Here is a 16,028-nt window from a genome sequence, read left to right on the forward strand (position 1 = left end):
AATTAGCATTAACTGTATATTTGTGCTGCATAAAATATTGACAGAATTCTCTTTCTGCTTTCTTGTCATGATTATTTAGGAAAAGAAGCCCATCAATATCAAGAGAACAGAACAGAAGATACGAGCAAAGGGACGAGCGAGACGAATATTCACAGTATGCTACATCAGACAGTGCGATGCCCAGGTCACCATCAGATTATTCAGATAGACGGTCACAGCGTGGGCCTCAGTTATATGAAGAACCTGAACTGGGTGATTATAGGGATTCCAACCGAAGGAGCCGCAGGCGTTCCAAGGAGTATCCGGTAGAAGAAGAAGATGCACAAAACAGGGAGGAATATGAAAGGCAGCGGAGAGAAGAGGAATACCAGGCACGATACCGAAGTGACCCTAATTTGGCTCGTTACCCAGTCAAGCCACAACCATATGAGGAACAAATGCGTATCCATGCGGAAGTGTCCCGAGCACGTCATGAACGGAGGCATAGTGATGTCTCATTGGCAAATACAGAGTTGGAAGATTCTCGGATGTCTATGCTCAGGATGGAACGGCCATCAAGGCAAAGATCAGTGTCTGAACGCAGGGCTGCCATGGAAAATCAACGTTCATACTCTATGGAAAGAACTCGAGAGGCTCAGGGGCCAAGTCCCAATCGTCAGAGGACCACAAATCATAGCCCTCCTACACCTAGGAGGAGTCCAATTCCTCTGGAAAGACCAGACATGAGGCGCTCTGATTCGTTAAGGAAACAGCACCATTTGGATCCCAATTCTGCTGTACGGAAAACAAAACGTGAAAAAATGGAGACCATGTTACGGAATGATTCACTTAGCTCAGACCAGTCTGAATCTATCAGACCTCCCCCACCAAAGCCCCATAAAACGAAAAAGGGAGGTAAAATGCGCCAGGTTTCATTAAGTAGCTCAGAAGAAGAATTGGCATCCACTCCAGAATATACAAGTTGTGATGATGTAGAGATTGAAAGTGAAAGTGTTAGTGAAAAAGGTAAGATTTCTAATTTTTGATTTTTTCAATATCTAGATGTGATTTAGATTTCATTACATTGTATATTTATTTTACCAATTTAAATTGATTGCCACCACTTATCTACAGCCCTTCACAGGTGACTGAAATTTTGTTGTGATGGGAGTTGGGCTTTCTGATTTTATGTTTCATTTACTTAGATCTAAAGTCAATGATTTACATGGAAAAGAACATCACAGCTACTAGAAGCATTAGGATATTTTAAAGGAAAAAAGCATGTCTATTGAAAAACCTGTCAATGAAATCTGCAAAGTAGCTAGAGCTGGTTTGTCATATAAGGCCATGGTTTCATGTCCATTAATACCAGATTTGCGTGCTCCTGGATCACAATGAGTGCATATTTGATCTGGATCAAGTGTGGGCCCATGACCACATTTTTATTGAATTAACTAGAGCACATGACACAGACCTTATGCCGGTTTCATGCTGGCTGCTGCAGGTTGAAGAGTATCTAATCTGCAATAAGACCTGTGTGTATAAAGTTAAGCCATCCAAGTTTTGAAACAGATTTGAAATGACTGATGTGGTTTATGCCAATGGAGGTTTCTTTTTCTTCTGGTACTATGGTGCTTTTTGGCTTAGTACTTTTTAGGATTAATGTTGGAGTTACTCCATTGTCAGAAAGAAAAGCTAAGATTGATTGAAATGAATCCCAACCTATACAAAGGTAATCTATGATTTAAATATGAAAGTATTGAGGACAATCAGTTTAAACTCAATCAAATTAATATTATTAGTTTGCTTACTTTCGTGTATGTTGTTGGTCTAAAGTACATTAGTTTTAACCTTTTTTTGAGTTACAAGTCTTATGGTAGTGAACCATTACTACTCCTCCCAAGTGGCCTTCTGCTGTTGTGGATTGGGAATAGAAGATTTGTTACTATATATAATTAATATGGCTATCAAATTGGTTCTGAAGCAAGTAATTAATTAGAGTTAGTTAAATAAGTCTGAGTTTTCGTATGTCAATATCAGCAACCGTGTTCTGGTAAGTCAGGAGCAGGCTAGTGTAGAATGGAAGGAAATTTCACCCAGGTCAAAGTAGTAGACAGTTACATGCACAAACAACTGTGCTGAAACCTTGACCTCCTTAGGCTTCCTGATGAGTAGAAAAAACTTCTGCCAACTTTATGGTGTTCATGATTTTGTTCTTAGAAGCAACCTTGAGGAAAATAGGACCAATGAATATATGGGAAGTATTAAAAAAGTGTTTATTTATGGCAATCCAGCATAGGAAACATAATATACAGAATAATATACAAATTATATTTTTTTTGTACACATAACATACAAAACATACACATTTAGGATTATAAAGGCATGGAATTGTTTAGGTTGGAAAAGATCTGTAAGATTATTGAGTTCAACTGTTAATTTAGCACTTCCATGGTTTCTAACACATCAATAACCCTTGTGTCTTTGCTGCTGCGTGGATCTCCATCCCCTACAGCAGACTGAAGGACCTCACTAGCACAATGTCCCTCAGATATTGGCCTGTTGCCTCCAGGCTTACCTGTAGCAAGCCTAGTTTTATGCCTTTTCCCCTTCAGATCTAGTTTAAAGCTCTCTCAATAAGCCCTGCTAAGACCTGCCCAAAGGTCCTTTTCCTCTTTTGAGACAGGCACCTCCCCCATTTGTTGTCAGCAGGACTGGTATCATGTGAACTGTAAACATGATCAAAAAACCTCAAAATTCTGCTGGTGGCACCAGGCTCGGAGTCAGGTACTGATCTGAAAGGAATCTTCCTTTCTTTCCTCATCATTCCCTTGAATTAGGATAGAGAAGAAGATCATTTGTGCTCCTGATCCCTTAAAGAGTCATCCCAAGGCCCTGAAGTCTCTTCTTGATTGCCCTTGGATTTCTTGCTGCCACTTCTTCTCTGCCTACCTGAAAAATCCATAAAAGCTGAGTGCCATTCTGGGATAGGAAGTTTTCCCTTTACATCTTTGACTGTGGTCCCAGAGCTGCACCAGACTTCGCCAAGAAATGGGTCCAGTCTGCATACTGGGCCTTCTGCTTCCTTCAGACAGTAGTTTAAAACATGCTATATGATGCTAGATTCTCTGTCATAATAATGATCTTACAAAAACTTACAGCTTTCACTTAAATAATTTTGTGTTTTAAGTGTCAAAGAAAACACTTTTATGTATAACAGTAGTTAATGACAATGCCATGTCTGTGCTGATTTCTGAGGCAGTGAATGAATCTCACTACCTAGATCCAGACTTCCCAGCTGCTATAGGTAGACACAGAAAGTCCTTCCTCATTCTTTTTGTTTTCATGAATCACTCTTACTGTGTAAACCAGCCTACATTCAGAGTCCCTATAAGCAAGTGATTTATTTGTGAATACCACCCAAAGGAATCCAGCACATAAACCACCATCAGTCTTCCTTGTATGGCAGTACATTGTTTCCTTAATTAATAAAATACGATTAATTATTTTAAATACATCATATAAAAATTAGTTTCTCCTCCCCCCGGATTAGTTGCTTTCTGGCCTTTAAAAATGCCCCAGATGTGAGGATTTCTGAGATGTCCTTTTGAGTCACATATGAAGTCTGTCTGGCCAAAGATAAAATGCTAAATATAAAACATTTGGCTTTGGAGTGTTTAAGGGTGGCAGTGTTAGCTTGAGTATTTGGATGCAGTAATAATGAGCTCTCCAAAAAGAGCAGAATAATGTTTTCTCCATCTCTTTCTCTGTGGAATACCCATATTTTTTCATAGATTGCGCAAATAAGTATTAACAACTGCTCTGCTGTTTAGAGCAGTCTGGACCTGAGCTCCAGGAATAGGTGTTCACTGGTTTGCATCTGAGATTTTAGAAGGCCCTAATGCTGGTTTTAAGAAACTAGTCTGAAAATTATGTATTTTCCAAAAATATAGGAAAAAAATATAGCTATATGCTCTTAAAAGGACTGAAAGCTTTCCTTGTAACCTTATCTTCAAAAGGAAAAGGGTCAATACATACATAGGTTGGGACATATATATGCACACAAAATGAAGATAGATATTTCATTCTGTGAGTTCAATGGAGACAGGTACCAGCTGCTGGATTAAGAGTTCTGGGAAGAGCATCAATTATTGTTGAATGCCTGTGACTTTCAGTATTTGGGTCTGATCTCATTTCAATAACTGTCTGCCTCAAGCTAATGTTTCTTTGATTTTTAAAAATGTAATCTAATTGTTTTCAGGGAAGAGACAAGGCAAAATTATTTTTCTGCATGTTTCTGGTGATGGCCAGAGAAACCATTGCCTTGGAATGCTCCTGCCTCCTCTGTGGGAGACAAGGGAAACTGTGAGCAGAGAAAGCTGATGAATACTCTGACAGGACTTGGGTACCCCATAGACAGTCATGTGAAACACAAGCAGGTTCAACTGCAGAAAAGAAGACCTAGATTCTTAAGATACTGGGTAGTTTTTGTAATGCAAATATATTAGGACCAGGAAATTTGGGTCATATGCCAGACTGAGAACTGGCATATTGAAATGGGAATCAGGAGGCTTCAGGAGAAGCAGATAAGGGAAGGAAGTTTAGGAATGGCAAAACAAAATGTCATTGGTTGTCTGGAAACTGGTGGATTGATATGGGAAGGGAGGCTGTAGGAGAAGAGGGAAGAGCAAAGCTGGTAGATCTAGTAGGCAAAACCTGTAACCTGTAGTTTAGGAAGAGCAGATAAAGTGAAGGAAATCAGGCTGATAGAGATAACTGGTAAGGTGAGAACAGGAACTTTCTGAAGGGTAGGTTAGAGGATTCTAAGAAGCAGAATCAGCATTTTGGGAGAGATGGTGAGTGGCTGGGAAAAGGGCATTCAGAGAGAAGGGAAGGAGGGCTAAACTTGGCTTGGGATTTTTTGCAAAGAGAGACTGGAATGGGGACCTGGCAGCATTGACCTGAAGTGCTAGAGGGTGTTCGGTGAGAAGTGTAAGACTGTGGCGAGGAGAAAACATTGGGACAGAGCAGTTTATTCTTTAAAAGCTCAGGAAATATGTATGGCAACAGTGTTAAATGGACATAGCTGAGATTACAAATGTGTTTACCTGAAACTTAGGTTGTGTTAGAATTAGACATATTTTGCAGGCTGAATTTTATGCAGCTCTTCATACAGGTTCAAACTGTCCCTAGTGACACAACTGAATACCAATTTACCAGCTGGCCTCTGCCTTTTTCTTTGCATAGGATGAACATTTCTTGCTTATTATGCTATTCAAATTATTCTGAAGCTTCCAACATTTTTTCCACATTATCTAAGGCACCCTTCTTTACTCTTGCTGTGAATAACAGGCTTCTGAAGCTGCAAATACAGTGTCTTCATTTGTAACACTTGTTGCCAGTCCTGGTGATCAGTGTATCAGACAGTTCAAGGCTGCATCTCCACTGCAGGATTCCCTGCCTGTCTTAGGAAATACACTTTGGAGAGAAAAAAACCCCAGAAAGTTTTGGACCAAAAACATATGTTTCAGACCAAAATATTAGGTATATTGCTATGTCCCCTACCACTGAAAGATCAAAATTGCTTAAAATGTTAGAGGAAAGCAATTCTTGAAATGCCAGTAATTTAAGAAATTGTGAATTTTAAATGGCAGTAAAATTGATCCTCCATCAATAAACCCAGAGATCATAATGATGTATTTACAAGTGTTCTAGACTGTTCAAGTCACTTATTCTTTCTCAAAACCATCTCAGTTTACATAGTTCGGTTCCAAGGCTCTAAGAAACATGGTTTATACAGCGAGAACAGTTGTGGTGTTAATTGCAGTAAAGTGAATATTGAACTATGTCAGCTACAGAACTCCAAATAAAGCTGGGTTTTGTGCCGTGCAAGTTAGGCTGAGCTTTCTGCATTGCTTGTCCAATTTAAGTGTCTTCTATTGCAAGGAAATGTTAGAGTATTTTTTGTTTGTATTTTCAGTTAGATGTTTGCCAGTGCAATTGTAAGGAATAGGCCCCGGGGGAGGTTTGAAAGGGCTGCTATAATTTGTCAGCCAGCATGAAGCAGATGTTAAGCGGAGTGCTACAGGCTTGTTCTCTGTGTCCACAGGCTTTACAGGTAGATTTAGAAAATCAAACAGTACCACTGCCCATGTATTCCTTGTGGCAATACTGTCATACCTGCAGTCCACCAAAGGACCAATCTGAAAAGACTTACCAAAGCCTCTCAGGAAAGCTAGTGGTCCCTGGGGTTGTCATAGCCCTACTCAGAGCACAGGCACCAAAGAGGTGACCTGCACTGGAGCTGGGTTCCTTCTGCACCTTTCCCAAATATTTGAGGGTCTTAGATGTCCTAGAGTTCTTTATAAAACCCACAAACTCTAGGATTCCAGCAAGAGACAATCTCTACATGAGAAAAGAGAATTCATTCAAGGAAATCCAGGTGCATGATAGCTCTAAATACTGCTCTAATTTGTTCTAAATATAAAGTAGGACATAGTAGATTTTCAAATGGTGGTAAACAGTTCAGGCGTACACGTGTACCATGCTCCCAGCCACCTTTCAGAGCACCCTGTGAGAGATATCTCTTTGCACAAATGGTGGCTGACATCTGATGTGGGTGGAATCTGTGGTGGGAAAGGCAAATGTGTTTGTGTTTTGTCAGAGGTGCAGTTCTTAAGTTTAGTGTTTTCTTTCACTCTTCTTTTATCAAAACATGATAACTAGATGGATGCCCATTTTTATTATCAAGGGAACTCATGTATAGAAACATAGAAACATGTAGATTGGCAAAGATCTTTGTGATAACATCCAACCATTAACTTAGCAGTGACACATTCACCATTAAACCATATCCCTTAAGTGTCACATCCACATGTCTTTTAAATATTTTCAGGAACAGTGACTCAACTAGTTCCCTGGACAGCCTATTCCAGTGTTTGACAACCCTTTCAGTCAAGAATTTTTTCCTAATATCCAATCTAAGCTGCCCCTGCCACAACATGAGACCATTTCCTCTCACCCTATTGCTTGTTACTTGGGGAATAGATTGACCCTCACCTAGCGACAGCCTCCTCTCAGGGAGCTGTAGAGAGCAATAAGGCCACCCCTGAGCCTCCTTTTCTCCATTATAAACACCCTCAGCTCCCTCAGCCACTCCTCATCAGACTTGTGCTCCAGACCCTTCACCAGTTTTTGGTGCCCTTCTCTGGACATGGTCCAGCACCTTAATATCTTTCTGGTAGTGATGGGCCTAAAACTGAACACAGTAGTTGAAGTGCGGCCTCACCAGTGCCGAGTACAGGGGGGGACAATCACTGCTCTGGTCTTGCTGGCCACACTTTTTCTGATACCAGCCAGGATGTGACTGACCTTCTTAGTCACCTGGGCATGCTGCCAGCTCATATTCAGGCAGCTGTTGACCAACACTCCCAACACAACATATGGATAGATAGGCTCCAGTGGTCTTAAAATCTTCAACATCCTTGTGTTGTTGACTGAAAGCTGCAGAGCGCAGGCTGTGTGAGCAGAAATGTGTGTATGCAGAACAAGGTGTTAATACACTGTTCTTTGTCACTAAGTGCATTGAAAACATAGATATATTACCTTCCATTGGCTGTGTTATGGATATTTACAAACATATGCACTTTTTCACTATAGAAATTAAAATATCCTCATGTTTGGAACAGCTTGCAGGACCCACTTGTTTATTGCAGTACAGAAACCAATCTGGTAGAGATACAGTTTGGGGTTTGACAGAGAATAAAGTCTATTTGGAAACAATATATTTGTCACAAGTTAAAAAAAAGTATGGTAGCTCATGGTGTGAGGAGCAGGAAGCACATTTCCTGGGTGCTACTGCAAGAACAGTGCATGTCTTACATGAGCAGAGATGCCAAGCGAGTGGGATTCCGTCACAGTGCTCTCACTTTTAAATTCAGAGAGATGGGGGACCTGATTTCAATCTTACTTGTGCCAGTTTCATACATCTTCAACAACTTTGGCTTCAAAGTTACACTGAGCTAAATTAGATCAGAATGAGGTCATTGTTTCTAAAATTTGCTTCATTCAGGTTAGAGAGTTCCTGAAAGTCTAACTTCTCTGGAACAAATTATACTAGAAGGCAAAAATTCAGGACTGAGCTGTAGTACTTGAACAAAAAGGCTTTGAAATTGCACACAGTTTCAGTATAGAAATACCTTAGAATTCAACAAAATTTTGAATGGTTGTAAGAAGAATAATTGATTATTTAAAATACTGAAAGGTTTGACTCGTTTTATTAAAAGCCAGATTTGAATGAATGACAAAATTTCTTATTATTATTTCACTTAATATTGGAGTGTAGAAGACTTCCTTTTCTATTTAGAATTAAATATTTTTTTCATGGAGATCTCTACAACTTAAGTAGGGCAAATACAGCTTTAATGTATAAGGAGTTTGATTAAAAATTCAGAATTCTAATATTCTATTTTTTTAAGCTTTCTCCTATGAACTCCCTCCATTTTAAATGCAAATATAAGAAATACTGAGAGATAAGAAATATTGCATTTTTGTCCTTATGTGTTAAAGCAATAGATGTCACTGTTTCTGAAGTACTTAAAATATTGAATGAGAAGTATCTTACTTTAAAATATTAGTATTGGTTTTGATATCTTTTCTACAAAAATGTTTTTCACAGGTGCATAGATGAGAACAGAACTAGAATGTTTCAAGTTGCAGAGAATGTTTTTTTGAATTTTTGCCAAACCTTCTTCTATCTAGACACTTCTATATTTCTTAGAATATAAATGAAAGGGTGTGATTTTTCTCCAGCATTTAGAGGAATCTACTGTATAATATTTTAAATTTGCAGTAATTTAAACTTAACACAAGACAGTAATATCTCTCATAGAAAAAGCCCTGCTTTTTCCCAGTTCTTGGCTGCATATTCACATCCTTATTATCACTCCGCCTGGCAGAAGCATTTAGGCAGGTACAGATTGCATCGAGCCAGGAAACTTTTGTGGGGTAATTCTAATTAGGCAAAAAGATGGTAAATATTAACATTTGAAGCTGCTTATTAAAATTGTAATGATTGTCCTCTAAGATATCATAATGCATGCTGAAAAGATGGTGTGTAACTGATTATGCCTTATCAGAATCTGTGGATAGATAGGGATTTGCTGAAGTAACAAAGAAGAAATATTTCTATATGATAATCAGACAAGAAAGAATATTTTATCATAAGTAAATGAACATGAGAAATTTCATAGTGCTTTGATTCAACCAAAAAAGTCTAATATACAATTTTATTGGTTAAAACCTTTACTAAATTACAGTCTGAACCTTCTGTATACAAATGTACACAAATCATTACAACTGTAATTCTTTAATCATGTTTCCTTTTACTCTGGGATTTTGCTGGAACTATGACTATAGCAGAAATGTTGTCTGGGCACAAGATTAGTTATCTCCTGATATACTGCAACAAAAGAACAATGAGTTATTATTAAAGTATTTTAGTGCAATTGTTGTAGTTATCTATGATTCCAGATGAGATTAAGTTTATTGTTAATGATATGATTTTTAATACTTTTAACTTGGAGAAAATTTTTGTCATTGAAACCTCTCTTCAGTTTATATTGCTAACTACAAGATTTGTTTTGCCTTGAAAATTGTGAAAATTTTCTATTCTGAAGGCAAAGATTTTTTTTTCAGTCTAAGATATAAACCTTTGAATTATCTGGGTGACCAACCCTAAATATCATAAAAAGTATTATTGTTTTCTCTGCATACTTTTTTTTAAAATCTTTTCCAAATTTAAATAGAAAACAAAAGAAACTTGTATTATCATTTCAAGATAACTTCCCATTATCCTTTCATATCTTGGCAGGTGAAATATTTGCTGTATAAAATCAATAAATATTCATTAGCCTTTTAATAACAATGAAAGAAATTCCTGTACAAACATGGCTGGAAAGGGCTTCATCCTGAGAAATACAAGGCTTGCTATGTAGGTAATTCCTGTCTTGTCCAAACTGTCCCACTTATTTCAAATTACTCTTTCAGTTTAACTAAGTTAGAAATTTGGACTTGTCAACCAAGTCTTGCATCAGGGATAAGTCCTATTAATCAGGTAGGTTTGGCACAGACAGGACAAAATGAAGACCTGATGGATTCTGTGTAAAACATTTCAGTTCTTTACAATGCCATGATAGAACAAAAACCATCATGGAGTTTTTCTTTGAACTTTTCAGGGTATTTATATAAATACTGCTCTACAATATATGTACTTTTCAAATTATAATTTTCTTCATACTTTGATTTTTCTAGTAATAAAAACCACTCAAACTCATCAGTCACAGATTAGACTGTCATTTTAAATTATGTTAGTGCATATTTAAATTGATTTTGCAGGTAGTTTTGTTACTCCTTCAGTTATCTATCAAAAATTGAATGAACCATTATAAAATAATTTTATTTAATTAATTAAAAATAATTATTTAGTTGGGAGTATTCTATCAAATATATGTGGGGTTTTTTTGGGTTTTTTTTTACATTTTCTTTAAAAATGTGTCTTTCTTGTTCTGTTGTTATTTTATATCTATTTCATTAAGGATAGGATAATCAGTATGGAAGAAATAGTGAAACCAAAGTAAAGGAGGAGTTAGCAGAATGGGCTGTACATATGTCATTCACCTGAAAACTGAGTTCCTGTCCTTTAGCCCTGTTGTTCCAACCTCCCCTAAATGTGCCCTTCAAGACTTTGAGCTAGTCACAGAAGCTACTTTACATTAATCTGAATATTGCTAAAGGTCAGAGCTGGAAGCATATGTCAGAGCAAAACATATCTTTTTCATCTTTTCACAGTTCTCGCTCCATCCAAACCTCATCCATTACAATTCACAATCTAGTCACTAAAAGAAATATTTGACATGAATAGTCTAGGTAAAGTGGCACCAGTTCCGATGTCCTTCTGTGTCTGGCTGTAGTTTCAGCTACAGCTGTTCAGGAGCTGCTATATAACATTGGAGCTGGTCCTCTGGTGAAGGCAACAGCACAAGTGGGAGGGGTGAACCTGACAGCTTAGGGCAGTCACAGCTACAGCCCTGCAGAAATCTGTCCCCACTCCCCAGTCAGAGCCCTGAGCAGATGCTGAATGATGAGTGCCTTGAAAACCAGGCCACCTGCCTAGGAATCTGATTATTGATTTAGGAACCCGATTTCACCCTATTTGTGAAAATTTTAGCTAACTTTTTTCAACAGTAATATTTTCCTGAAAGTATATTTAAAACCCTATAAATGTTTTTTTGGTATCTTTCATTAATTTCAAAGGATGGTTAATAGATTTCTCCTCTGATGGTCCACTGTTTTGATACTAAAATCCTAATTTATGTATAACCCATCAAAGGCTTTACGTTACTCAGTGGTTCTTTTTCCCTGTACTGAATTTTTAAGTTCCTCTTACAGTTTTTTCCCCCCTTTTCTCTTTTTTGAAGCCATGTGGTTTAGGCAATGATTTGATTGATCATGCTGCAGCACTTAACAGTCTTTCAGACTTGAAGATACTTTTAAAACAGTTTATTTCAGTTAATATTTAACTTGCTGAATTGTCAATGTCACGTATATCTGATTACGCCATTTCACCTTGTTGATTAAGTAACTTGTTGCCAAGGAAAGTTTGAGTAGTATTTATGAGGATGGAGAAGTAGATTGTGAATGAAGTGTGTGGTAATGGAGCTTCTGGTTTATATGTCATCTGTTTCAACAGAAAAGTGAACTTTGTAGCCTGTATTCATGCAACATTAGTTTCTAGTTTAAGATATTCATTTGAGATGTGTGAAAATAGATGAACTGAATAAATATGTACATAAAAAATACCTGTGCCACGCACTGAAGTTTAGACCAGATTGAAAAAAAAAACCCCAAAACAAAAACCTCAGCAATTCTTATGGAAATGTATTCAGATCAGTGGTATTCTGGGGAAACATTCTATAAGAAATAGTTCCGGTGTTTATACTTTCTGCCTTTCTGAACATTTAGATTGTGAATAACTTTTAGTTTCATAGTTATATAATCTGTTTACTTGGAAAATGGAAATATGTGGACATTAGTTATATAATCTAAATAGAATCAAATAAAAGTTTTCGCCACAAACTTCCATGACTATTTACTCTTTTGCATATTTTTATGTATGTCTATAACAAGGAAAGGCTTGGCTTGTGACACAGTATGGGAGATGTCTAGATACTACGATGTGATAATTTAGCTAAGAAGTGACTGCATGCAGTATTTTTTATTGGATTTCATAATTTCTAATAACTTTACAATTTCTTCTGCATATTATAGTTTGGATTTAATTTTTTTCTAAGCTCAGTTCTGAAATTCTGATCATACTGAGAGTTTCTAAAAGCTGACTTCCTTTGAAAAATCTTCATGTACTCTTTTCATATTGCAATTTTAATACACTTTAAAAATAAAAATTATAACAAAAAGCATTTTTTAAAGCTAGCATATTGTTGAATTGAAGGAACTGCATTTGTTCTTGGAAGCTTTTCACTGGTGAAGGCTGTCAGAACTAGGTTTGAACTTTGGACTAATCTGCCAAGTACAATTTAACGTGTTACTTTTGTCTCTTCAGTGTAGAAAGGCTGAATGTATGAGGCTGAAAGTTGCTGGTTTTCAGACGTATGTAATCCATTGTCTCAAGTCAATCACTGTAATCCTTTATAAAAGACAGAACTGGTCAGTAGCTGAAATCTTCTTAGATGTAATTCAGTATAACTAAAGGTAACTGGAGCAAGTTTTCTGCTATTTGCTTTGTGTATGTAGTGTTGCAAAAAAAAGATTAATGCGTTAAAAACCAGGAATTTCATTGTAAAAGTATAAAATCGTCATGGAAACCCAGGCCAACAGAGTGGCTGAACCAATTTAAAGACCTCATTAAAAGCAGAGAAGTCACCAAGTATTAGTGTCTCATTTCAAGACACTGAGAGCACAAGGTTTTGTCTTGAAGTTTGACTCAGTAAGGTGAGCTGTGATGAGCCAGTAGCTCCTTGTTATCTGAAATGAAAGCCCCAATCATTCACGATCCTCTCATGATTGTTGATCTGGACCAAATCCATTATTCACCTGACTTTTAGTGAACCAGTTTAGGTCACTACACTGGAATGAAACTGAACCACTGCAGCAAATGAACACTTTCTTTTTACCTTAACAAGCTGTAGAATGTCTATGGCATGTTGCACCTTTACCAGCACTGGCATAAAAGAGCACAGTCACACTGCTGGGAGCAGCATGGAGAAGAAGAATGAGACAGCCATGTCCAGTGACAAAGAGCTGTTAGATACTCAGCTGCTTAATGGGTCATTTTTGCACAAAGCAGTAAATAATAGTATGACTTTCAAGCAACACTGGCAACATCATAGGCAAAATTGCAAATTGTAAAGGGTGATGCATGTGACTGCTTGAGAGGTGATAGAGTACATGAGAGCCTCTTGGTACTCCTATTTTCCTAAAATTGAAACCACATATCTTATCTAAAGATAGGGCTGCATTGCAGTCCAAAGCATGACTGCAGCTCATCTTGACAGATGAGAACTGGTTTTGAGGGCAATAGTTAAAGGGCTGATAGCACTGGAGCTGCAGAGTGCTAACTGCTGAGACCCTGGGTAAATATTCACGTGATGAGTCTATGCTGAGCTGCTATGCCTGTGTCCTTATTACCACGGAGGCTGTACTGGTGCACAGATACCCTGTGAGATAAGCAGCTTTTCAGCCCTGGCCTCTGGAAGAAGATGACTTCTCTAAGCAGTAAGCTTGTGCAAATAAGAATCCTTTATGGCACCTGTGTAAGATGAGAAAAAGCATGTATGAAATGGCAATACTTTGTGTTATTGCTGTAATTTAAGTTCACAGAATGTATGGTTGTGGAAAACTTAGTACCAGAAAAATGTATTATATGCTCAATGCTGTTGCCTTTTCCTCTAATAGTTTTATATAAGAAAGGAAAAGTGCAGCAACAATAGATATACAAGGAGGCATCTTGACATGCTTCTCATTCGACATTCTCTGAACCTGATTTTCTGTTGTTCCCTTCTCCTTTTATCTGTACAAAGTAACTAAAACGTGGGTGTAAAACATTCCCATTCTGATTTGCTAACATTAACACTAACACCTTCCTCATATTCACTCCATAGTAGATCAGATGACTAGACAACATGCATCGCAGGGGAAGATAAAAGCTTTATTTTTCAGAAGTGCTAAACCTCCGTGTGCCTATGAAATTTAATGAGAGTACAGAATGCTTAGTCAACAGCTTTGTTCTTTTTAAATATCTGGGAAGAGACAGTGCCCTACCTCTTCGAACCATTTACATCTGTGTAGTGTGAGTGTGAAATCCCACTGTGAAGGCAATGACCTGCAGTGAGTCTGCACAGTTACAGGTCGCTGAGCATTGTACAGAGCTGAGTGGAACTGAAGTTGGCTTTTTATTGGAAAATGGTAAAAATGTGCTGTAAGAAGTACTATGAAAGTACATTGTAATTATATAATTTAGTTGCTAATTATAGATAACAGTTGCAGGTCATAGTACTGTCTCAAACTTCCTACTTCATCTGTAGTTTCTATCTCAGTGAAAATTGGCTGTTTGTGCTGCAGTTTTCCTTGCTGGATTTGTGCTGCAGGCTGACTTTTTTTTTTTTTTTAAAAAAACCCCAATAACAATTCAGAAAATGTAATTCAATCATTTTGAAAGGTGAGTTCACAGATAAATGTCCTGTTTGGTCCACGTTAAAACACTTAGGACACTAATTTGAAATGGTGCATCACCTTCATTCTACGGGTGTGCATTTTATGTCACTATGAAAACTGGCACAAAGTTCATTAAAAACCTCTGAACAAAAATCACAGTTCACATGGGCTTAGGAGAGAATTGTCAGTGTTGGGTTGCTAATTTCTATGGCTCTTCTGAACTTCTTAAGGCTCCTGTGTATAACTGCAATATATAGGGACATTTCCTAAGGAATTATTAACTTGTTTTGTCCTGTGTACTCATAGCCACAAGAGTTAACTAGTCTGAACCAAGGCAGTACAGAATTGCAAAAGAAAGACTACATATTTTGTATTCTTGTTATATCTTCCACATCCTGCTGACACCAGGACTTCTTATATTGTTTGGTGAAAGTTATGTTAAATAATTTCAGACAGTACTTTCTGAAATTCAATTAAGTTCATTATCATAAGTTATTTTGACTTTCAGATATATTTTTCCTTAAGTAAATTCCTACAGTCCAGACCTCTGATACAGATGCACAAAAATACATTATTAAGTGATTTCTATGGCAATAACAAGCCATAGAAACTGTCTCTGCTATTCACTATGACATGGTTCTTGTCAGATTATAACAATGGGATAAATGAGCTCACAAAGCAGAACTTCAGAAACTGCATTTTGTGAAACAAACTTAAATAACTTTTTCAGTTTTTAATATATTTCATCATTCTTTTAGCTGCTCTATACAGTTTTCTGAGTATTTGCTGTTTAGATCTTTCTAGCTGGATGTTTTTTTCTCCAACTTCCTTTTGAAAACTCTGCTGCTGTAAGAGTAGAAGTAATTAAAGATTTATCTTTGTATGAAAGCAGCTAGTACAGTTGCCAAATCTTTTCTAATCATATTTGTCAAGAGGGATTGTAAATAATTTTCAAATGGATTGTCTAATAGTAAAGGACAAAAGGGAATTCAACTCAATTGTAAAAGTGATGGATTTGAGTTTTTCCCTACATTTCAGACTTTGGATCTGTATTCATTTGTAGATCTTACCTCATCATGTTTGTTTATTTTATATGTAATTGAAGTAATATATACAACAACTCCCTAAAGCTTTACTGGTCTTGGGGGACAGAGTGAATAGGGTCTCAGTGTGACTTATGGTGGACACAGTTGCAGTCTAATGTGACACGACTGTGATTGTCCTGGTGTCTGCTGGAAATGTAGGTATATGCTTTGCTTCTCTGATTTATTCTTTATTAGGTAAGGGTTGCTGGGGTGCAGAAATATTTTAGTTCCACA

At 37.2% G+C, this 16,028-nt stretch overlaps 1 protein-coding gene across 42 annotated transcripts in view; it reads left to right on the forward strand.

Moving 5' to 3' along the window:
• The window catches only part of RIMS2 (regulating synaptic membrane exocytosis 2), a 448,944-nt gene that overhangs the window by 187,521 nt on the left and 245,395 nt on the right, over positions 1-16,028 (forward strand). For all 42 annotated transcript variants that reach the window (XM_017806448.1, XM_017806450.1, XM_017806455.1 and 39 more), the window contains one exon: positions 80-1,005. In XM_017806448.1, coding sequence (XP_017661937.1) covers positions 80-1,005 — 926 coding nt within the window. The remainder of the gene's footprint in view (positions 1-79; positions 1,006-16,028) is intronic.

Source organism: Lepidothrix coronata, unplaced genomic scaffold (assembly GCF_001604755.1).
Source record: "Lepidothrix coronata isolate B3197 unplaced genomic scaffold, Lepidothrix_coronata-1.0 Scaffold15, whole genome shotgun sequence".
NCBI classification, from domain to species: domain Eukaryota; kingdom Metazoa; phylum Chordata; class Aves; order Passeriformes; family Pipridae; genus Lepidothrix; species Lepidothrix coronata.